General features: G+C 37.5%; 1 protein-coding gene across 3 annotated transcripts in view; it reads right to left on the bottom strand.

The window, feature by feature from the left end:
• The window catches only part of CDKAL1 (CDK5 regulatory subunit associated protein 1 like 1), a 712947-nt gene that overhangs the window by 591360 nt on the left and 97809 nt on the right, over positions 1-23778 (bottom strand). For all 3 annotated transcript variants that reach the window (XM_025383729.1, XM_025383728.1, XM_025383731.1), the window contains one exon: positions 12287-12371. In XM_025383729.1, the coding sequence (XP_025239514.1) occupies positions 12287-12371 (85 nt within the window). The remainder of the gene's footprint in view (positions 1-12286; positions 12372-23778) is intronic.

Here is a 23778-nt window from a genome sequence, read left to right as displayed (position 1 = left end):
ACATACATAACTCTCACCCCCTACTTTACAAAAAACTCTTCACCTGTTTCTAGAAAGCTTGCTCCTCAAATACTATTGTCAGCTCCAAACAAGCTCACGGGGGAAAAAATTACAAAATCCTAGCAACAACAGGAAACAGACTAAACAAAACCGTGACATAAGACTTGAATAAAATGAATTCACATATGATAGATAATAAGGCCTAATCCATGAACAAGAATTTATTTAGAGAAACTTGGCCTTCATCAAATCTTTCAATTCAATTCAATGAATAAATAACTCAATGCTGGTCATCAGGCACTGTTCTAGAGACCAAGGATACCTCAGTCAATAACAGAGACAACATCACTGTCCTTTTAGATCTTTTTCACTCATCTTACAAAATCCTCTATCAAGCTAACCTTTCCAACACTACTACTTCTTCCCCAACAACAACCGGTTGATTTTTTTTTTTTTTTTTTCAATTTTAGTGGTATATCTGGTGTATCCTGCTCACTCTCAAATCTGGACAATTTGATACTCAAATGTAAGACAAGTGTTCTGATATTAATGCAGTTACATTACTTATACAACTTATAACGCACTTAAATATATTAACGATGACTTGATGCAATGACAGCAGAATGATACTAAACCTTTTCCCAAAAAGAGGAAAAATCAGTTCAACCTAATTATATAAACATGTATTGAGTAATTATAATTGTGTGCCAAACTCAAGGCCAAACACTAACCAGGTTTTTATCCACCTTTCCTACTCTCTCACTCAAGATGGGATGCTTTAACTAATCTAATGGCCACAGTCCTAAAGCTGGCCCGGAGCTCATTCAGGATAGTGAGGAGCACAAATCCCGCCAGCATGACCAGGTGACTACTCCAAGTAGGGAGTATTCTTACTCCTTTTACTACTTGCCTCAGAAATACAATATTAGAAATTAGAAATTAGGAAGTTAGAATGTTCTTTCCCCTTTTTACAAATACACAGCCTGCATCTGTCAAGGGACTCACTACAACCTTGGGAGAACATTCTTACAACCGTTGACAAATGGTCTTTGTCTATTAATGGTATCTGTTTCCCAGGACAAGGAAAATCATTACATAGTAGAGTCAGAAGGTCAAAGGCTTTATAAAAAGAATTTTTCTGAGGTCAATATCCTAACCTCAAAACTCACAATCTAGTAGCAAGCCAAATATGTAAACAAATAATAAAATATACTGTGCAACAATAGATGTTAATATGAGATAAAGAACTAGCATGGAACAGACCTTGGAGCTAAGAGGTGAGGTGAGGCTTAGAAGGGAGATGACCCCACAGGTGTTATCTCTGACATGAGTTCCAAAGATCAACTATTTAGCAAGGTGGGATTAATGTGGAACGGGTGGAGGTTGAGGGCATGCATTTGGAGAAAAGGGAAAGGATAGTCCAAGGAAGGGAAGAACATATGCAAATACATTATGTGCTTGGGAAATTGTCTAATGTCGGGGAGGAAGTAAAATTCTATAACCCAGTGGCAAGAAACGAGGTAGGAGAGGGAGGCATTGAACACATCTTTTTAAAACCCCTTGTTACACTAAGAAATGATGTGCAATTCCTGATGACCACAATCAAAGAAGAAGGGCACTACTAATGGAAATGCCAGCTGGAGAAAAGGTGAGGTAGATAAGGAGGAGGCCCTGACATGATGATTTGAGGCATCCACGGTCAAGGTCATCCAAATGGCGAAGTTAAGGAAGCAGTGGGATACACAAGGCTGGAGCCTGTAAGGAGACATAAAGATCAAAGACAAAGATCTGGGAGAAATCAGCATACAGACAATATCTAACAGTGGAAGCAGATGAGAAATGGTAGGAAAATGTAAATCCATATTAAGCATAGCACTGTTGGGAGAAAAAAAAATCTTAGTAGATAATACCTAACCAATAATACTAATTAATTCAAACAGTCTAATATTTTGAACTAACTTTCCATGTAAAAGGATACTTTTTGGAGGGCAAGGATAGCTGAAAAAAATGAGATTCTGACCGGGAAAAGCACACAATGATTCACTGAATCTGGCACTGACATTTTAAATTAGACGATGAAACTGATTTTGAACTATAGCCATTTCATATAATTAGAAGAGTTAAAATTAAAATATCTAAGTTTAACAAAAAATCAACAAACTATAGTATTATTTAAAGTATAACTCAAATAACTTGCATTATCTAAATTTCTCACAAAAGGCCAAACCAAAACCCTGTGATTTTTACCTTCTAATGCCAAATTTTTTTAATTAAAAATTAATTTTGGAAGTCAGGCAAGGTGGCTCATGCCTGTAATCCCCAACACTTTGGGAGGCCAAGACAGGAGGATCACTTGATTGAGGTCAGGAGTTCAAGAGCAGCCTGAGCAACATAGCAAGACCTCATCTCTACTAAAAACAATAATAATAATAATAACAGATTGGCTAGGTGTGGTGGCGTGTGCCTGTAGTCCCAGCTACTCAGGAGGCTGAGGTGGTAGAATTGCTTTGGCCTGGGAGGATGAGGCTACAGTAAGCCATGATCATGCTACTGCACTCCAGCCTGGGCAACAGAACAAGACCCGGTCTAAAAAAATAAATAAAAGTAACTTTTAGAAGTTTAGTTAAAAAAAAAAAAAAAAAAAAATTACTAGTGAATGTGGTTAACAAGAGAACTGGAAAGGGGTTTTTCTTTAATTCCTTTAAACTGGATAATTACTAACTGAAAGGGCAACCACTTCTCTGTTCTTATGAAGTCAGCTTTCTTGAAAGCAATTTACTTTACAAGTTCAAGTTGAAATAATATTCTGGTACCTCCCGCAACTTCAATTTTTGAAGAAAAAGAACTCAAAAAATAAATCTACATAAAACAAAGAATATTTTCATAATAGGAATGACAATCCAATAATTTATGTTGTGCTCAACAGAATAGCATGTAAGGCGCTTTCCTATAGTGAAAAGATGTTATACAAAGTAGGTATCCTCTGTCTCAAACACACATTTTTTGTCTTTATCCAGTTCTGCCTTTATTTTCAATTATTGTTTCAAGTAATTACACTCAGATACCTAAGCCATCCCTTCAACATTACCATTTATTTCTACAGGCAAAGGCAGTTAAAAACAAGTGTCTCCTGTCTATCCACTATCAGTATGGCTAAACCACAGTGCCCATTTGGGTTAATAATGCACAAGGTCAAATAGAGGTTGACAGTCCATGATCAAAGCAAGCTGGCTATTCTTTCCATCATTTATATAGGACACACAAGATGTGTTTATTTTCACCAGCCTCTGAATGACCTCCTGTAGGTGGCATGGAAAAGATCCCACACTTTTATAAAGCATTAACCAAAGGAGTTTTCTGATGTGCTATTATCATTAAGAGCAAATTTTATTTTTTGAAACTTTTGATCTTTTTCATTTACTCAAGAACCCCCCAAGTTAAAGGCTATATTGTCTAAATCAAAATGTTCTAATGGATAAAACAAAGCCAGGGTAACTGACAAATGCTCAAGAGGAAATAGTGTGCATCCAGTAGACTGCCATCATAACACAGGGGGCTTACTAGTGATTCTTTCTAAATTACAAAGGGCAATAACATTTCAGATTTCTAAGGTGAAAAGGCAACCAATAAGTCACTCTTATCTCTATTTCTGCTACTTAAAATTCTTACTCTTTTATCAATCTGAATATCAATAATACAAACACTGTAAAACCTTGAAAAAAGTAAAGCCCCAAAACAAACGACAAAATAATTCAGTCCATAACTGTCATGTCACAAATTCACAATTTCTGGATCTTAATCAATGAGACTGTATTAATCACATGAAAGACAGTAAATCCCTTAGAGTCATCTTTCTTTATTCCTGTCAAAACAAGGTGATCTTTTGTGTGGTGGTTCAAGAGAAACAAAATGATGTGATGCATAATTTAAAACAACTATTTAACACCAAGAAGTACTGAAGGGAAACCAAAGCAGATGGTGGAGAGATGATGACACACAGGAATGAGTAGCAAAGTGAAGCAATCATGGGTAAAGCGCCCAGGTTAGAAAAAGACAGGTCCCACCCCACTGCTGTAAATCTTTACATTTGGGTATAAAGGATTGGGAGCAACAGAAGGAGAAGCAATATCTTATCAGGCAGTCTTTGAATCTAAGCTTTACCTTACTCTCATGGAAAACTAAAATGCATGCAAGAGATAGCAAAGGGAAAGGATGGAGCTGGAGGATGAGAAAAGGCACATGTGTAGCACAGCTTAACATTTAACAATGTTACACTACTCATCTTTGTTGTTTTCTGTTAGGCAATGGTGACCACAACTGGGAAAATCTCTAAATAAAGCAAAATGCTTGACAAGAGTAATCCATCACGGAAAGATTTCATATGTATAAATGTCACCTCAATCTGATGTTTTCCCAATGTTAATTGTTATTGTACCTCTTACAGGATTGTATTTATTATGGAAGGAAATCAAATGTTGTTTAAGTGTTATCTTAATAAGAATTAGTTGTGATGATCAAAAGTCTTCAGGGCCATTAAAAATACTTAATCATATATAATATCTTTTTAAATTTTCTTTCAATCAAGCAGAATAGTATATTAAAGTAACCAGTGCTTGCTACCACTAGCTTTGTAGTGTTTAAATGGTAAACTTTTCTTGTGTCATTTCTACTTAATAGTTCAAACAGCATATCATTACTTTGAACCATATTCATAACACATATATAACAAAACCCACTGACACAAGTTATAGTTGAGTTTTTAAACTTTTAGAAACACTCTAGAACTATGTCCATTAATTACATTATAAAGTTGATAATCACAGAAAGTATATTCTCTGGGTTCAGTACATACGGGGTATCAGTAGCACTAAAGTATCTTTGTATCTTGTTTACTTTTCTATAGAGAAAAAATAGATAATTTGGGATAATCACAGGCTTCTCATTTAAAAAAAAAAAAAAAAAAAAGCATTCTCTGAAAATGAACAGCATCTGGTGAATAACATTCTCTGCCTTAGTTTAATTCATCCTTCTTCTGCTCCTAAATGTGACCCTAATTCCCCTCTTCCATCCTCCCTTCCCTTACCTCTTGCCATCACTCAGGTAAGAACTCCTCTGCTCCCTCCACCATTTTGAATTAAAGATGCCATCACATTCAACTATCAACTCTATGCAAACAATATTAAATCTATTTCTAGTGTTGACCTCTTTGATATCTGCCTCAATTCTGCAACCGCTTACTTGACATCTTTATCTAGGAAGCACAGTAATAAAATGGTTAAATGCACAGACTCTAGTCAGACTGCCTCGGTTAAAATCCCTCCTCTACCATTTATGAACCGAACAGCCTTAGAGACCTTCATCTGTAAAACAGATGCTGCTTCCCCTATAAAACAGGAATATAAATGTAATCTACAACTCATTGATAGGTTGCAAGAATTAAGCTAGATAATATCTAATTCATCTAAAGCACTTAGAACACTGCCTGTCACATAGAAGACACTCAATAAAGTTCAAGTATATTCATCATCTTATTAAAATATTTATCTGTAACTTCAAATACAGCATGTTCAAAACCAAAACATGTCATCTCTTAATAACTCCCTTCCTAGAATTCCTCACTTCTTTCTAGCCAGAGTCCTCAGAGCCATCTCGGACAATATGGAATGTGTAAAGCAACGGTCCCCTCAACCTTTTTGGCACCAGGAACTGGCTTCATGGAAGACAATTTTTCCACAGACCAGGGGTGGGAGGTATGGTTTTGGGGTGAAACTGTTCCACCTCGGGTCATCAAGCATTAGATTCTCATAAGGAGTGCAACTTAGATCCCTCACATGCACAGTTCACAATAGGGTTTGTGCCCCTGTAAGAATCTAACGCTGCTGCTGATCTAATAGGAGACAGAGCTCAGGCAGTAACGCTTGCTCGCCTACCACTCACTTCCTGCTCTGCAGCCGGTTCCTAACAGGCCACAGACAAGTACAGGTCCACAGCCCAGGGGTTGGAGACCCCTGATATAAAGAATTCTGCCTTCTCAAGGCAATGTATTCCTTCCAATTCTGAACACCTCCACTTTAGATGAGATCCTCTGTACCTGGACTACAACCACTCTACAACCACTACAACTACAACCTCACTGGACTCCTGATCTATGCTCTTCCTTACACACAACCATCCTTCACACTGCTACTACAATTAACTCCCTGACCAAGGCAGCAAACACAGAACATGAAAAATTTTTTAAGTTTACCATTTACAGTAGTATAAAAATATAAAGTACATACTGTGCAGGCAAAAGAAGAAAGAGTAAGTTTATTTTGTTAATGGCACTGGAATAATTGAATATCTGCATTGGGAGAAAAAAGTCTAAAAGATGCACAAGAGCTACAGAAAGAAAAGAATCAATCCTTAAAAATCAGGATAGAACTGAGTTGGATAACTCAAAATTGTGAAGATTCATTTCTCCCCAAAATCATCTAAAGATTAAAAATATGTAATCACAAACGCACAACAGTATTCTTTGTTGAACTTAAAAACGGATACACTCTTAAAGAAGAACAGAAAGGTACTAGCACTATCAGATAGGTAGCCTTGATATAACTCTGTACTACTTCTGACTGTACAGAACAAGAACCAGAATAAAGAAATATATCAAAGGAATGTAACAGAGGACCAAGAACAGACTCAAACATCTATGGACGCTCAACATATGAGAGGGTGGGTAATGCACAGATAAAAGGAGAAAGAACAGAACTTAAAATAAATAAATCAATGATACTGAAAACAATTGTTTATCTACAGAGAAAAACATAAAATAAAATTGGACCCCTTCTGGTACCATAACAAAAAATAATAACAATCAACTCCAGATGAATTATAGACCTAAATGTAAAAGGTAAAAACCATGAAACTTTTAAACGAAAATATAGGAGAATATCTTAAAAGCTTCAGAGTAAGAAAAGACTTCTTAAACAATAAGAACACAGACCAAAAAGAATGGATTAATAAATTTTAAACCAGAATTTATCTTCACCAAAGGATACCACAAAAGAAAATGAAAAGATAAGCCACAATTGGGAGAAGATATTGCAACATGTATAATATCTAAGGATTAGGATCTGTAAGACACATAATATATGGCCACAAATAAATGATTAAAATGAAAAAAAAAAAAATAGACAAATGACCTGAGAAGCCATTTTACAAAAAAGTAAAATCTAAATAGCCAATAGATCTATTTTAAAAAGCTCAACCTCATTTATGATCATAGAAATGCAACTAAGGCCGGGCACAGTGGCTCACGCCTGTAATCCCAGCACTTTCGGAGGCCGAGGCGGGTGGATCACTTGAGGTCAGAAGTTCGAGACCAGTCTGGCCAACACGGTGAAACCACATCTCAACTACAAATACAAAAAATTGCCTAGATGTGGTGGCTCATGCCTATAATCCCAGCACTTTGGGAGGCCGAGGCAGGCAGATCACAAGGTCAGGAGATTGAGATCATCCTGGTCAACATGTTGAAACTCCATCTCCAATAAAAATAGAAAAATTAGCCAGGCGTGGTGGTGCCAGCTAGTAGTAATACCAGCTACTCAAGAGGCTGAGGCAGGAGAATCACTTGAACCCAGGAGTCGGAGGTTGTAGTGAGCCAAGATTGCGCCACTGCACTTAAGCCTGATGACAGAGTGAGACTCTCTCTCAAAAAAAAAAAAAAAAATTAGCCGGGCGTGGTGGCACATGCCTATGATCCCAGGTACCCAGGAGGCTGAGACAGGAGAATCCTTTGAACACGAGATGTAGAGGTTGCAGTGAGCCGAGATCCTGCCACTGCACTCTAGCCTGGGCGACAGAGTGAGAGCCTGTCTCAAGAAAAAAAAAAAAAAAAAGAAATGCATATTAAAACCAAAACAAAATACCATCATCACCAACAGACTTGCAAAAACTTAAGTCTGGCCATATCAAGTACTGGCAAGAATGGAAACCAACAAATACACACATCCATTACTGGTGAAAATGCACACTACTACATCCATTTGTGAAAAGAAAATGGCGTTACCTAATAAAGTCTGAATGTACACAGATATGTTACCCAGTAATTCAACTCCCAGGTTCATATTACAGAATAATTCTTACACATGTGCACCAGAAAACATGTTTAAGATATTCACAGCAGGAATGTTCATGAAAGCAAAAACATTGGGAAAAATTCAAAACTCAATTAGTAATAAAATGAATAAACTGAAGCAAATTCTATGAATGACCAGAGTTATTTACACCCATTAGCATGAATAAATCTCAAAGCGTAATGCTGAGAAAAAGATGTAAATCTCAGAAGAACACAAACGGTATAAGTTCAACAGATAAAAGTTCAAAATAGAGCTAAACAAGACAACACACTGTTTAGAGACATACTTAATAGATGATACATTAATAAAAGCAAGAAAATGACTCACAAAAGTCAAGATAAAGGTTACTTCTTGGGAGTTATGATTGAAAACACGGCAGTTTCTATGGTCTTGACACTGTTATATTTCTTACACTGGGTGGCAGATGTTTAAGTGTTTATTATTACTTAAACTGTATGTGTTTTATAAATGCTATTATATGTTTAATGTATTTCACAATAAAACCAATAAAGGGGAAAATGAATGAGTATAAGAATGAAATTAAGAAGAGAAGAACTTTTGAAAGTCTGGCTGGGAAGGCAAGAAAAAATGTAGGACAATAGCTAACAGGGGTACAGGGGGCTGATTAGACCCAGTTATGTTTAAATACCAGTGAAAAGGTTCCAGGGGAGTTGGAGAGATTGGAAATATGGAATGAGGAAATAATTTCTAGAATAAGGTTTCTAAGAAGATGCATGGGGATAAGATTCAGAGAAAATGTGAAAAAAGGATACTTTTTCCACGTTAGCTTGAAGGAACAAAGCAAGAAGCAAGGACTTAATATACCCACCTCCCTTCAACAAACTGCAATTCTATTGAAAACCAGGTACTGTAGCACTTAGAACAGTGCTAATGGACAGGGAAAAGAGGCAAGGACTGTGTCAGGCAACTTCACAAAGTATGCACCGATTCTCTGAGAAGAACACATAGTTAATACTTAACAAATCCTCAAAAATCACCTATTAGATAACTTCACAAACACTGAAATCACTTATTAGAAAAGTTCCCATTAAAGTGTCATTCTTAAGGAGATAGACACACACAAAAACCTTCAAAAAGCCATTCTTCTGAAACTATTTCAAACAACTGAAAAGAAGCGACTTCTTCCTGACTCATTTTATGAGGCCAGCATCATCCTGATACCCAAACCTGGCAGAGATACAACAAAAAAAGAAAATTTCAGGTCAATATCCATGATGAATATCAATGCAAAACTCCTCAATAAAATACTAGCAAACCAAACCCAGCAGCACATCAAAAAGCTCATCCACCATGATCAAGTGGGCTTCATCCCCGGATGCAAGGCTGGTTCAGTATATGAAAATCCATAAATATGATTCATCACACAAACAGAACTAAAGATAAAAACTACATGATTTTCTCAATAGATGCAGAAAAGGTCTTCAATAAAATTCAACATCCCTTCATGTTAAAAACTCTCAATAAGTATTGATGGAACAGACCTCAAAATAATAAGGGCCATTTATGACAAACCCACAGACAATATCATACCGAATGGGCAAAAGCTGGAAGCATTCCCCTTAAAAACGGGCACAAGACAAGGATGCCCTCTCTCACCACTCCTATTCAACATAGTATTGGAAGTTCTGGCCAGGGCAATCAGGCAAAAGAAAAAAATAAAGCATATTTAAATAGAAAGAGAGGAAGTCAAACTGTCTCTGTTTGCACATGACATGATCCTATTTCTAGAAAACCCCATCGTCTCAGCCCAAAAACTCCTTAACCGAATAAGCAACTTCAGCAAACTCTCAGGATACAAAATCAATGTGCAAAAATCACAAGCATTCCTATACACCAAGAATAGACAAACTGCCAGCCAAATCATGAATGAACTCCCATTTACAATTGCCACAAAAAGAATAAAATACCTAGGAAAACAGCTAACAAGGGAAGTGAAGGACCTCTTTGAGGAGAACTACAAACCATTGCTCAAGGAAATAAGAGCGGAAACAAACAAATGGTAAAACATTCCATGCTCATGGATAGGAAGAATCAATATCATGAAAATGGCCATACTGCCCAAAGTAATTTACAGATCCAATACTATTCCCATTAAACTACCATTGACATTCTTTATAGAATTAGGAAAAAAAAAAAAAAAAAAAAAAAACTCCTTTAAAATTCATATGGAACCAAAAAAGAGCCCGTATAGCCAAGACAATCCTAAGCAAAAAGAACAAAACTGTAGGCATCACGCTACCCAACTTCAAACTATACTACAAGGTTACAGTAACCAAAGCTTCGTAGGACTGGTGTAAAGACAGACACATAGACCAAGGAAACAGAATAGAGAACTCAGAAATAAGATGGCACATCTACAACCATCTGATCTTCAACAAACCTGACAAAAACAAGCGATGGGTAGAGGATTCCCTACATGATAAATGGTGCTGGGAAAACTGGCTAGCCATATGCAGAAAATTGAAATTGGGCACCTTCCTTACCCCTTATACAAAAATTAACTCAAGATGGATTAAAGACTTAAATGTAAAGCCCAAAACTTCAAAAACCCTAGAAGAAAACCTAGGCAATACCATTCAGGACATAGGCACAGGCAAAGATTTCATGATGAAAACATCAAAAGCAATTTCAACAAAAGCAAAATTTGACAAATGGAATCTAATTAAACTAAAGAGCTTCTGCACAGCAAAAGAAACTATCATCAGAGTGAACAGACAACCTATAGAGTGGGAGAAATTTGTTACAGTCTATCCACATGACAAAGGTGTAATATCCAGAATCTATAAAGAATTTAAACAGATTTATAAGAAAAAAAACAAACAATCCCATCAAAAAGTGGGCAAAGCACATGGACCCTTTTCAAAAGACATTTATGCTGCCAAAAAACATATGAAAAAAAATTCAACATCACTGATCATTAGAGAAATGCAAGCCAAAACCATCTCACACCAGTTGGAATGGCGATTATTAAAAGTCAACAAACAACAGACGCTGGAGGGGCTGTGGAGAAATAAGAACACTTTTCCACTGTTGGTGGGAATGTAAATTAATTAAACCATTGTGTAAGACAGTGTGGCGATTTCTCAAAGACCTAGAACCAGAAATGCCATTTGATGCAGCAATCCCATTACTGGGTATATCCCCAAAGGAATATAAATCATTCTATTAAAAAGATACATGCACACATACGCTCACTGCAGCACTATTCACAATAGCAAAGACATGGAATCAACACAAATGCCCATCAAGGACAGACTGGTAAAAAAATTGTGGTGCATATACACATGGAATACTATGCAGCCATAAAAAGAAATGAGATCGACCGGGTGGGGTGGCTCACGCCCGTAATCCCAGCACTTTGGGAGGCCGAGGCGGGTGGATCACCAGGTCAGGAGATCGAGACCATCCTGGCTAACACGGTGAAACCTCGACTCTACTAAAAATACAAAAAATTAGCCGGGCGTGGTGGTGGGTGCCTGTACTTCCAGCTACTCCGGAGGCTGAGGCAGGAGAATGGCGTGAACCTGGGAGGCGGAGCTTGCAGTGAGCGGAGATCGTGCCACTGCACTCCAGCCTGGGCAACAGAGCGAGACTCCATCTCAAATAAATAAATAAATAAATAAATAAAATAAAAAAGAAATGAGATCATGTCCTTTGTAAGGACACAGATGGAGCTGGAAGCCGTCAGCCTCATCAAACTAACACAGGAACAGAAAACCAAATCCTGCAAGTTCTCACTTGTAAGTGGGAGTTGAACAATGAGAACACACGGACACAGGGAGGGGAACAACACACAGTCGGGCTTGGTAGAGGGCGGGGGGAGGGACAGCATCAGGATAAATAGCTAATGCATACAGCGCTTAATACCTAGGCGATGGGTTGATAGGTACAGCAAACCACCATGGCACATGTTTGCCTATGTAACACACTTGCACATCCTGTACATGTAACCTGAACTTAAATTAAATTTAATTTAAAAAAAAAAAAAGTATCATTCTTTATCAGACAAATTCAAAACACTCCAACTCATACTTTTTTAATATAAACTAAATATCTATTTTGACATTTTTAAAAAGCTAAACTTCTGGTATCAATTCTTACTTTGATTATACAAAATAGGAAAAAAATCAATTTTGACTTACTTAATTGAGTTTCTAAAGTGGTCTTCAGCTGGGTTTTTTACAGTGCAACTGTTCAGGAGCCATAAATCTGCATCAGATGCATTTTCTATTTAAAAAAATGAACACAAAAACGAAGTAAGTAGCACATTTAATCATTCAAAAATATCCAATAGCACTGGGATTGCTGTGGTAGGGGAGAAAAAAAACAGTGAGGTTAAATGAACAGGCAATTACAACATAGTAGAAAATTGCTACAACATGGAAATATTTGTGAACAATAAATATAAAAATGTATAATATATATCTTTTCACTTAAAATGTAATGATGATAAGCATTCTCTTCCTTTATTTTCAATGCTTGACAGTACTATTTAATAATTTACATAAACTGAAGTGGAATTTGCCCTAATTTTACCTCTGAGTATCAAATTAATTTCACCTTTGTGGATTCTGTGTTAAGCTTTTTCAGGCACAGAGCACACACTGAATATTCTTCAGGCTTGAGAAATTCTTAAAAACATAACTTGTCTGCCTTAAAAATTAATGATTTACCTCAAAGTGGACCTTTTATTCCTATCACCATTTTGATTAAATATTGTTATATACTATAATAAACTCACTGGCAATGCAACAAATAATCCAAAACCATCATATTTATTACATGAATTTTTAAATACCTAAAGTTGCTACTATTCCACCTGCCTCTTGCATACTTCAGTTGCCTGAAAGGATCTTATACATTAAAATAGGATTACCATAAAGAAAGGAAAACCAAAATTGAAACCTGCAGCACCTTCAACAGTATCTATATAAGAACAGAAGCTAAGATCAAATGACATGAAGAACTAAGAGAACATACAGATGTCTAAGTGTAGATTCTCCACCTAGGAAGGAAGATTCAAATAACAGCACTAGGTAGGAGGACTGGTAAGCACATCAGAGTTTCTGGTAACTTGGCACACACACACAAAAAATTATCCCAGTATTTATTATAAACATTGCAAAAAAAAAAAAATTTTTTTTTTTTTTTGAGACAGAGTCTTGCTCTGTCACCCAGGCTGGAGTGCAGTGGCATGATCTCTGCTCACTGCAACTTCTGCCTCCTGGGTTCAAGCAATTCTCTGCCTCAGCCTCCTGAGTAGCGGGGATTACAGGCGCCCGCCACCATGCCCACCTAAAAAAAAAATATATTGAAACAATGAAAGGCATGGAAACTCCTTATATTATTTATCAGCTGAATACTATGATCCTTGCTAACTTGACTCATTTCTTGCATTCATTTCTTCTACCTCCAGACCATAGTCTAATTTCCCACCCAGCAACCAGAGTGCAGTATATAAAACACAAATCAATTATGTCACTTCCCTACTCAACTCAGAAATGATTATTCACCTACCTCCTGTTAGTAACCTCCAAATTATTCCCAGTGCCACCTGAGTGATATTCCTCTACTATCAATCTGATCCTAGTACTCTTTCTTCTCTGAACTCCCATAACAGACAGTGTGTAGACAATTCTTGTACACTGAAAATCATTCATTTTTTTGGTCTGTCTTTATTACTATTTAAGAGATACTGAATACAACATTTTTATCTGCTGCTCCTTGAACGTTCAAATCCCAACAGAGTGATGGGCACAGTAGACATTCAGACTGTCATAGAGCACTAAACAATATGCAGGTAGGTAAAGGGTGAGGGGAGGATGACAGAGGGGCAATGTGTGGAACCACATGCATATGGCGCTTCTCCAATCTCCTAAAGCTTGGAAGGCCATATTGATCTTTAGAAATAAGCTTCAAGAAATAAGCTTCACTGTTGTATTTAACGAAGATTTAGGACTGAGACTCACACCTTACTCGTAACTATATCCCCAGCACTTATTACAGTGCCTGCTACATGGGAGATACTCCTTAAATATTTACTGAATGGTGAATTTCAAATGACAAAGCAATACTCTAAGAACCGTATTATGCAGATAAGAAAATGTCACAGATGTCTGGAGCTAACGATAAAAAAAATCTAGCAATTGTTAGTTTATTTCAAAACAAATACATAAGGGCCGGGTGCGGGTGCTCACGCCTGTAATCCCGGCACTTTGGGAGGCCGAGGCAGGTGGATCACCTGAGGTCAGGCGTTCGAGACCAGCCTGGCCAACATGATGAAACCCTGTCTCTACTAAAAATACAAAAAATTAGTCTGGCATGGGGGCGGGCACCTGTAATCCCAGCTACTCAGGAGGCTAAGGCGAGAATCTCTTGAACTCAGGAGGTGGAAGTTGCAGTGAGCCGAGATCATGCCACTGCACTCCAGCCTGGGCAACGAGAGCAAAACTCTGTCTCAAAATAAATAAATAATCCCAATGACAGAACTATCTGTACCAGATGCCAGCTTTGTATCCCGGCACATTCTTTTACCCAGTCATTTTCAAGTCATTACACAACTCTTACCATAGGACCTCTCAAGGAGAAGTATGGCAATGAATAAATAATGCAAATTATTGTACTTTGGAATTTTGCCAATGTTGGCTTTCAAAATAAAGGGAAAACATGTGCTGCATAATGACATTTCAGTCAACAATGGACCACATATATGACAGTTGATACACAAGATTATAGTGAAGCTTAAAAATTCCTATCACTTGGTATTTACTATAGAACACTTTTCATCACGATTTTAATGTACTCCTTCAACTTATTTAAAAAAAAAAAAAAAGTTGGCTGGGCGCAGTGGCTCACACTTGTAATCCCAGCACTTTGGGAGGCCGAGGTGGGTGGATCACGAGGTCAGGAGTTTGAGACCAGCCTGACCAAGATGGTGAAATCCCATCTCTACTAAAAATACAAAAATTAGCCGGGCGTGGTGGCAGGTGCCTGTAAACCCAGCTACTCAGGAGGCTGAGGCAGAAGCATCACTTGAACCCGGGGCACAGAGGTTGCAGTGATCCAAGACTGCACCACTGTACTCCAGACTGGGTGACACAGTGAGACTCTGTCTCACAAAAAAAAAAAAAAAAAAAAAAAAATTAACTGTAAAATAACCTCAGAAAGGTCCTCCCGGAGGCAGATATTCCAGAAGAAGGAAAGGCATTGTTATCATAGGAGATGACAGCTCCATGCATGTTATTGCCCCTGAAGATCTTCCAGTGGGACAAGATGTGCTGGTGGAAGACAGGGATATTGATGATCCCAACCCTTTGCAGGCCTAGGCTCATGTGTGTGTTTGTGTCTTAGCTTTTAACAAAAAACACTGAAACAGTAAAAATAAATAAATAAATTAGTAAAATGTATTTTTATTTATTTATTTATCTGAGATGGAGTCTCGCTCTGTCGCCAGGCTAGAGTACAGTGGCGCAGTCTCGGCTCACTGCAACCTCCGCCACTCGGACCCAAGTGATTCTCCTGCCTCAGCCTCGCAAGTAGCTGGGACCACAGGCACCTGCCACCACGCCCTGCTAATTTTTTGTATTTTTAGTACAGATGGGGTTTCACCATGTTGGCCAGGATGGTCTCAATCTCTTGACCTTGTGATCCACCCGCTTCAGCCTCCCAAAGTGCTGGGATTACAGGCGTGAGCCACCACGCCTGGTCATAAGTAAATAAAATTTAATTCTAAAAGCTTAAACAATAAGGAAATATTCTTGTTCAGCTGTACAAAATGCTTGTGTTTTAAGTGTTATTATAAGAGTGTGAAAACGTTTTCAAAAATTAAAAGGTTTATAAAGTAAAAACATTACAGTAAGCTAAGATTAATTTATTATTATGAAAGAAAAATATTTTGCATAAATTTAGTGTAGCCTAAGTGTACAGTGTTTATGAAGTCTACAGTAGGGTGCAGGGTATGTCCTAGGCCTTCACATTCACTCACCACCCACTCACTGACTCACCCAGAGCAACTTCCAGTCTTGCAAGCTCCATTCACAGTAAGTGTCTTAGGTGCACCATTTTAAAGTTTTCATACCATATTTTTACTGTACCTTTTCTATGTTTAGATGCTCTGTAGTGACTACAGTATTCAATACAGCAATATGCTGTACAGGTGTGTAGCCTGGGAGCAATAAGCTATACCATATAATGGCCTATATATGTCATAGGCTGTACAATCTAGGTTTGTGTGGGTACATCTGATGATTTCACATGATAACGAAATAGCCTGACACATTTCTCAGAACAAATTCCCATCCTTAAGCAACACGTGACTGTACTATTCTTGATGCAGTAACCTCAATCAGCAGGAATTCTGTGAATATGTCAAAATGCCAAAAAATTACATAATCTTTTAGGAAACTCCCCATCCAACAAATATTCCTTTCCCAATGAACACAGGAGATTCTTTTTTTGTTTTTGGTTTTGTTTTGTTTTGTTTTGTTTTTGAGATGAGTCTCACTCTGTCGCCCAGGCTGGAGTGCAGTGGCATAATCTCAGTTCACTGCAAGCTCTGCCTCCCGGGTTCCCACCATTCTCCTGCCTCAGCCTCCCGAGTAGCTGGGACTACAGGCGCCAGCCACCATGCCTGGCTAACTTTTTGTATTTTTAGTAGAGATGGGATTTCACCCTATTAGCCAGGATGGTCTCGATCTCCTGACCTCGTGATCCACCCACCTCAGCCTCCTAAAGTGTTGGGATTACAGGCTTGAGCCACCGCACCCAGCCAGGAGATTCTTAATTATTTCTAAACTCTATCAGTTTTGCGTTAGCACATCTTATTTAATATTATCAAAAGATAATTCTACTTAGAAGCATAAATCTGTCAATCGACAACCAACAGGCAATCAGAATTCACTAAGTGCCAGGCTCTACTCTGGGTACTGGGGATACGACTATGAATAGAACCTCTACCCTCAGGGAGTTTACAGTCTTAAAGAGTCGATCTGATTTTTAAAATTTAAAAAAAAAAAAAAAGTAGGCAGGGCACGGTGGCTCATACCTGTAATTCTAGCCCTCTAGGAGGCGGAGGTGGGCAAATCACTTGAGGTCGAGAGTTCGAGACCAGCCTGGCCAACATGGCAAAATCCTTTTGTATTTTCTAAAAATACAAAAATTAGCCGGTCATGGTGGCAGGCGCCTATAGTCCCAGCTACTCAGGAGGCTGAGGCAGGAGAATTGCTTGATCCCAGGAGGCAGAGGTTGCAGTGAACGGAGATCGCACCACTGCACTCCAACCTGGGCAACACAGCAAGAATCTATCTCAAAAAAAGAAGGGAAAAAAAGAGGGAATAATTAATTATGTCAAATGCTAAGAATTCAAGACAGATATCTGTGTAAATGTTAATAATGTTAACAAAAAGATAATGCTTTATACTTTTCCTTTCCCAATTGAGAGTATTTGCTAGCTCTGAGCCAACCCACGATCACCCAGCAGAGGCCTTATTTATGAAGTAACAGAGAAAACAAACTCACTAAAAATGAAAAGTGAGAAGGAAAACCATCTATGGGTATTTGCCAACAAATAATGATGATTCCACGTGGCTTACCCCCTTATGAACACATTTCTGGGCTTCTAAGATGCCACCAACTATAAGAAACACCATCAACTTTGTAAAAACTCTTCCAGAGGGGCAGAAGTTATATGCAAGTTCTTATCAATTTTAAGATACATCTCAATTTCATACATTAATTTGGACAAGTGGAGGTGGAATAAATAATAAAATAAATGTACAAACACACTACCGCTTTTAGACGATTTGGTTATCAGAGCAAATATCTGCAAAGAGGTTAACACCTTCTGATCTTGCCTTAGAACATTCGTGCCAGGTCCTCCAGTGCCTTAGAAGGAGAAGCAAGACTAGAGAAGAGCACTGAGGGAAGAAAGGGCCAGGCAGATAGGCAAGAATGGACCAGGGAAGGGAAAGGTAGGAAGAAGGCACCAACTTAAGAGAGTGCCCAAAAAAGAACTCCACCTACTTTGAGATTTGAGTGTTAGAACCCCTCAGAGTGCTCGTAACCTCTGACGTGCAGCTGAAAACCATCTGCACAAGAGCCAAATACTGCCAATGCCAAAGTTGGGATATCAGACCTACTTTGGAAGGCTGCAAACTTCAGGTTAGCCAGATGGAATCTAGATTTCAATATGTTATTATTTACAGTCTGTTGCTGTCGTTGTTGTTGTTGTTGTTTGAGACAAAGTCTCACTGTGTCGCCCAGGCTAGAGGGCAGTGGCATACAGTCTTTCTTTATTACAAACAGTACTGCAATGAGTAGCACTGTACGCACGTCATTTTTATGTTTCCCAGATTACTTTTGGAATCAAGTCCAAAAAGGTGGGAATGTGGGGTCAGAGGATACATTCTCATGAAATTCCATTACGTACTGTAAAATTCTTCTCCACAAAGGTGTACCACTTTGCACTCCCATGGGCAAGGCATGTGAGTGCCCTTTACCTGCAGCCTTGACCCTGGAGTTGACTAGCAAACCTTTGGACTTCTGCCAGTCTGGTGAAAAACAACAGTGAGGGTGTAACATGCATTTTTCTTATTATGAGTGAGCTGGGCATCTTTTCACGTATAAGGGCCCCTCGCAGTTTTTTTTTTTCTTCTTCTTCTTTCTGTTTTTCATCTTTCCATCTGCAAATATTTTTTGCCCATTTTTCTATCAGGCTAATAGTCATTTTCATCTCATATTTTAATTTACTCATACACATACACCACAGAGGATATCAATTCTATCTATATCTATAATAGAAGTCACAGTATTTTTTCTAGGATATCAATTCTATCCATATCTATAATAGAAGTTCACAACATTTTCTATTTTGTCATTTTACTTTTTTACAGTTTCTTCAAACTTTTTTATTTCTAAAATATCAAATGTGTCACCTTTTTCTGTTATCGCTGATGGATTCATTATTAGAACATTTTCTCTGTTCTCAAATTACCAAGTAATTCACCCATGTTTTCTTCTAATACACATATGGTTTTGCATTTATATCTCAGATCTGTTAGGAATTTATCCTGATATACATTGATCTCGCATAATTTTAAAATGCAAAATGAAATGAGATCCTATATTCTCATATCAAAATAGAAAATATTAAGAAGTGCAATACTACCCAGTGCAAGCAAAAGAATGGGAAAACTGGCAACCTCTCCCTCTTCTGATGGCAGGCTATGCTGATCAAACTCTTTGGAATGCAAGGTAGAAAAAACTATCAAACGTATATGTGCATGTCAGAATTTCTCCTACATATGCTTGTAGGATACTTACATCACAAACCCATACGCATGTGTACACACACACACACACACACACATATATAAATAAGTAATTCTCATTGAAGATTATAGACAAGGCAAAAAACATAAAAAGCCTACTTATCCATTATAAGGAGACTGGTTAAATAAATTATGGGACTGCAGCTGAAATATCATGCCTGTTTAGAAAGTAACATACATCTCTAAGTGCCAATTTGTAATAATCTCTGTGATATTATCAGGTGAAACAAAGCAAGGAATAGAAGAATATGGCTAGAATCTACCTTGTGTTTTACAAAGGAAAAAGAAAAAAGGAAAATTCTGTTCTAAGCGAAGAAAATGTATAGGAGAATATATGAAAACTGGTTTGGCCTTGAAAATAAGATAAAGCTTTGTTCAGTGGGCTCCAATATTGTATTCATGTGCATCTTTTATATTCTTTCTCTTTTTTTTTAAACTTGCATGAATACTACTTTTATAATTTTTTAATGCTTAATCCTGAGAAGGGACACATGAATATTTAATTTATATCTATCTGTACTGTTTGAATTGTTAAAAGCATGCATTGCCCTTTTTTCCCTTAAAAAACTTATCAAGCCTTTTTAAATGTTTTTAAGTTTCCCTTTCCATACAGCTTGGAATCAATAGCTTCCTTTTATATTAAGGTGAGAACATAAACTATTTTCCTGCTGTGATCCATTAGAAAAACAGTGACCTGATACACAATTTCCAAAGGACTTTTCCCTTGCCTGCTAAAAGCTTTTGGACTCACTGAACCAAGAAAATAATAGTTACCAACAAGAGAAATAAACTATTGTTTTAATCGAAACAGTTTTACTTTCCCAACTGTTTCTTTATATACAGAAAAATTATTTTTAAATCCAGGGTAATAAAAATCTGATTAGTAATAACGATAACAGCTAACATTATTGAGTACATATTATATATCCAGCAATAAACTTGGCCTATCACATTCATTTTTTTATGTAATCCTCCCATGTTGACCTTCATTTTTATTCCAATTTTATAGAGGAGGAATCTAAGGTCTAGAAAAGAAAAGTAACTTGCCTAGAATCATACAGTGAGAGTGGGCAGGGATTACCAACCCAGACAAACTGACTCCAGAGACTGTGAATTTAAGGAAATTATAATGGCTCATTAGTAGCTCTTCGCCTATTGATCAAAAAACAATGTAGACAATATCTAAAAACTAAAATAAGTAATATTACATGGCCTTGCAGTTGTCTCATGATATTTCTAAGACTAATAATCGGGCTTCAAAAGCAGCCCTTCTGCTATTTTCAAAATGTCTAAGATCTTGAACATGTCATATCTTGGCCTTTGGTAATAAGCGGGAGACATGGAAGCAAAGGGAGATTAATAATGAATGCAGGATTATTACCTAAAGCACAGGCGGACTCTCAGAACCACCAATCTACCCTTCCTCTTGCAGGCCTCTGCATAATGGTGGCATTATAGAAGAGACAGCATGGTTCACATCAACATTACTCATGACAACAAACATTTATCTTACACAACTGTTCCATTTGAAAATCAACCCAAGAAATAACACAAAACAACAAAAGGAGTCTATTCATGGATTTAAGTAAGGAGGGTATGGAGGTTGATACAAATAAAAATTCAGTAAGAACAAAACAAAGAGAGAAAAGAGTTTGATTGTCTTGAACCCAAAAGCATGTTTTGAGAGTTTCTTTACCACAGAACTCTGGAAGACAAGTCAAGTCCAAATATTTAAAGTGTGCAGTACGTTTACCCATACCCAGAGGGTTTATTTACATAATACAAACCATTGAGTGCCTACTAAACACTGAGAATAGAGTATGTTTTAATAACAGAATTCGAAAGCACCCTTAAGGTACAACTTGAAAAATAACTTCTTAAAACCAATGAAAATTGTCGGGCACGGTGGCTCATGCCTGTAATCCCAGCACTCTGGGAGGCCGAGGCGGGCGGATCACAAGGTCTGGAGTTCAAGACCAGCCTGACCAACAGGATGAAACCCCGTCTCTACTAAAAATACAAAAATTAGCTGGGCGTGGTGGTGCACACCTGTAATCCCAGCTACTCAGGAGGCTAAGGCACAATAATCACTTGAACACAGGAGGCAGAGGTTGCAGTGAGCCAAGATCATGCCACGGCACTCTAGCCTGAGCGGCAGAGCAAGACTCCAACTCAAAAAAAAAAAAGAAAAAAAAGAAAAAGAAAACAAAATAAAAATTCTGGTCAATAGATTAATTTTTTTCTTTACAGTTCATTTCTTTTTCTTTATTTGGACTTACACAATGCTCAGCGTGGAGTAACCATGTTTTCAAAATCTGTTTTCTAAAAGCCATGAAAGTGATTCATGATAAAGTATTCTCCTTTAGCCAGCTAGGGTTGGAGCACTGGGAGAACGAGCAGAAAAAGGGAGAAAAAGTGGGGAAAAGGAGGAAAGAGTAGAGGAGAAATGAAAGGAAGACACTGACAAAGAGTACCTATGCTCCCATTCTGAAATTCTCAAGAGTATGAACTGGTCCTTTATATAGTGGTGGTGTCTGGTGTCTGTAGAGTGAGTCTCCGACTAAAGGAAATAGAAGCTACTAGGAAGAAGCAGGTATTCTCAGAGATTACGTATATAATGAGTTTGTTCTCTTAACATAGTCCCACTGAGTGCTTCATAAAAATAAGATGAGGAAACCAAGAGTCAGCTTGAAGTCTGTTCGTTATATGAAAGACGATTTTTTTTCTTTTAAATGAAAAATTATAGCTGGCAAAGCTCTACCACTAACTATTGAAAATTAATTATAGCTATTACTCCATAACTAAGTAGGCCTGGTCATAGTCGAAATCAGGTACAAGACAGACGTTGTAGTTACCATGTAGAAAACAACATTATTAATATTCCCCATCCTCATTCCAAATTAAATGGCTCTATTGATTTTGACATATAATTATTTCAGAAGTTACTGCATCCAGAGAATCCCTAGGCTAAGCGCGGTGGGTGGCTCACGCCTATAATCTAGCACTTTGGGAGGCCAAGGCAGGCGGATCATGACATCAGGAGATCAAGACCATCATGACCAACATGGTGAAACCCCGTCTCTACTAAAAATACAAAAATCAGCTGGGCGTGGTGGCGCGTGCTTGTAATCTCAGCTACTTGGGAGAAGAATTGCTTGAACCAGGGAGTCGGAGCTTGCAGTGAGCTGGGATGGTGCCACTGCACTCCAGCTTGGTGACAGAACGAGACTCTGTCTCAAGAAAAAAAGGAAAAAAAAAAAGATCTCTAATAAGATATATATTTCTGTATGTTAAAAAAAAGTTTTATAAACCAAGAGCCTATATAAACACTAAATGGACTTTACAGGGCCCTTCAGGATCCAGCCACCATGCCTCAATCCAAAACCACTGCTCACCAGGCCCATCTTGCAAGCAATGTTACAGCAACAGTGTGCTGTTAGGCCCTTAGGCCTAACATACAAAACTCAAAAACTTAAAAGACCAAAGCTAATAGAAAAAAAGAGCAACAAACATGAACTGACATGAAAAAATGAAACACATATGGTTCTTGAACAAAGAGATGTTCAACTTCATTCTTAATAAATGAAAACTAAAACTGCACTAAGTTTTTTTTTTAAATACTATTTTTCACTTACTAGACTGTCAAAAATCCAAAAGTTTGATAGCACACTATATCGATGTAACTGTGAGAAAATAGGTACTCTTCAAGCTTTGCTGGTGGGCATAGAAACCAGATCTCCACTAAAGGAGGTAATATGACAGTATCTACTGAAATGGCAGGTACACATTCTCAGACCTAGCAGATCCCCTTTTAAGAAGTTAGCCTACTGTAAACATAAAGGTATTATTTGTAATAGTAAAAAATGACTGGTTACAAATATTTTAGTACCTTCAGAACAAAGACGCCAATAAACAAATGAATAACCTCTAAGTTCCAGTGTAAAAAGATCTCCAGGTCATATTATGCAGAGAAAAAAATAAGACAATAAAAATTAATAAAGTAGGCCACCCCTAGGGATAACAAGGAGAGAATCTAGAATACATAAACACATTTGCTAGTATTTGCATAAAATTTTTTTGGATGTATACCAGAAACACATAGCAGTGGCTATATGCTGGGGCTGGGAGAAGGGAGTAAAAAAGAGTCGACGGGAAACGAGGAAAACTTTTCCTTGTATGACTTCTATTTTCATTTAGAAACTATTCTAAAAATTAAATATTTTTAAAGTAAAAGGCAATCATAAAAACTGTAGCTTTTCTTTTTTTTTTTTTTTTTTTTTTTTTTTTTTTTTTTTTTATTTTGTAAG

This window comes from Theropithecus gelada, chromosome 4, assembly GCF_003255815.1.
Source record: "Theropithecus gelada isolate Dixy chromosome 4, Tgel_1.0, whole genome shotgun sequence".
NCBI lineage: Eukaryota > Metazoa > Chordata > Mammalia > Primates > Cercopithecidae > Theropithecus > Theropithecus gelada.
Note: the sequence above shows the minus strand (reverse complement) of the source record. Positions and strands in the feature narration are given on the sequence as shown.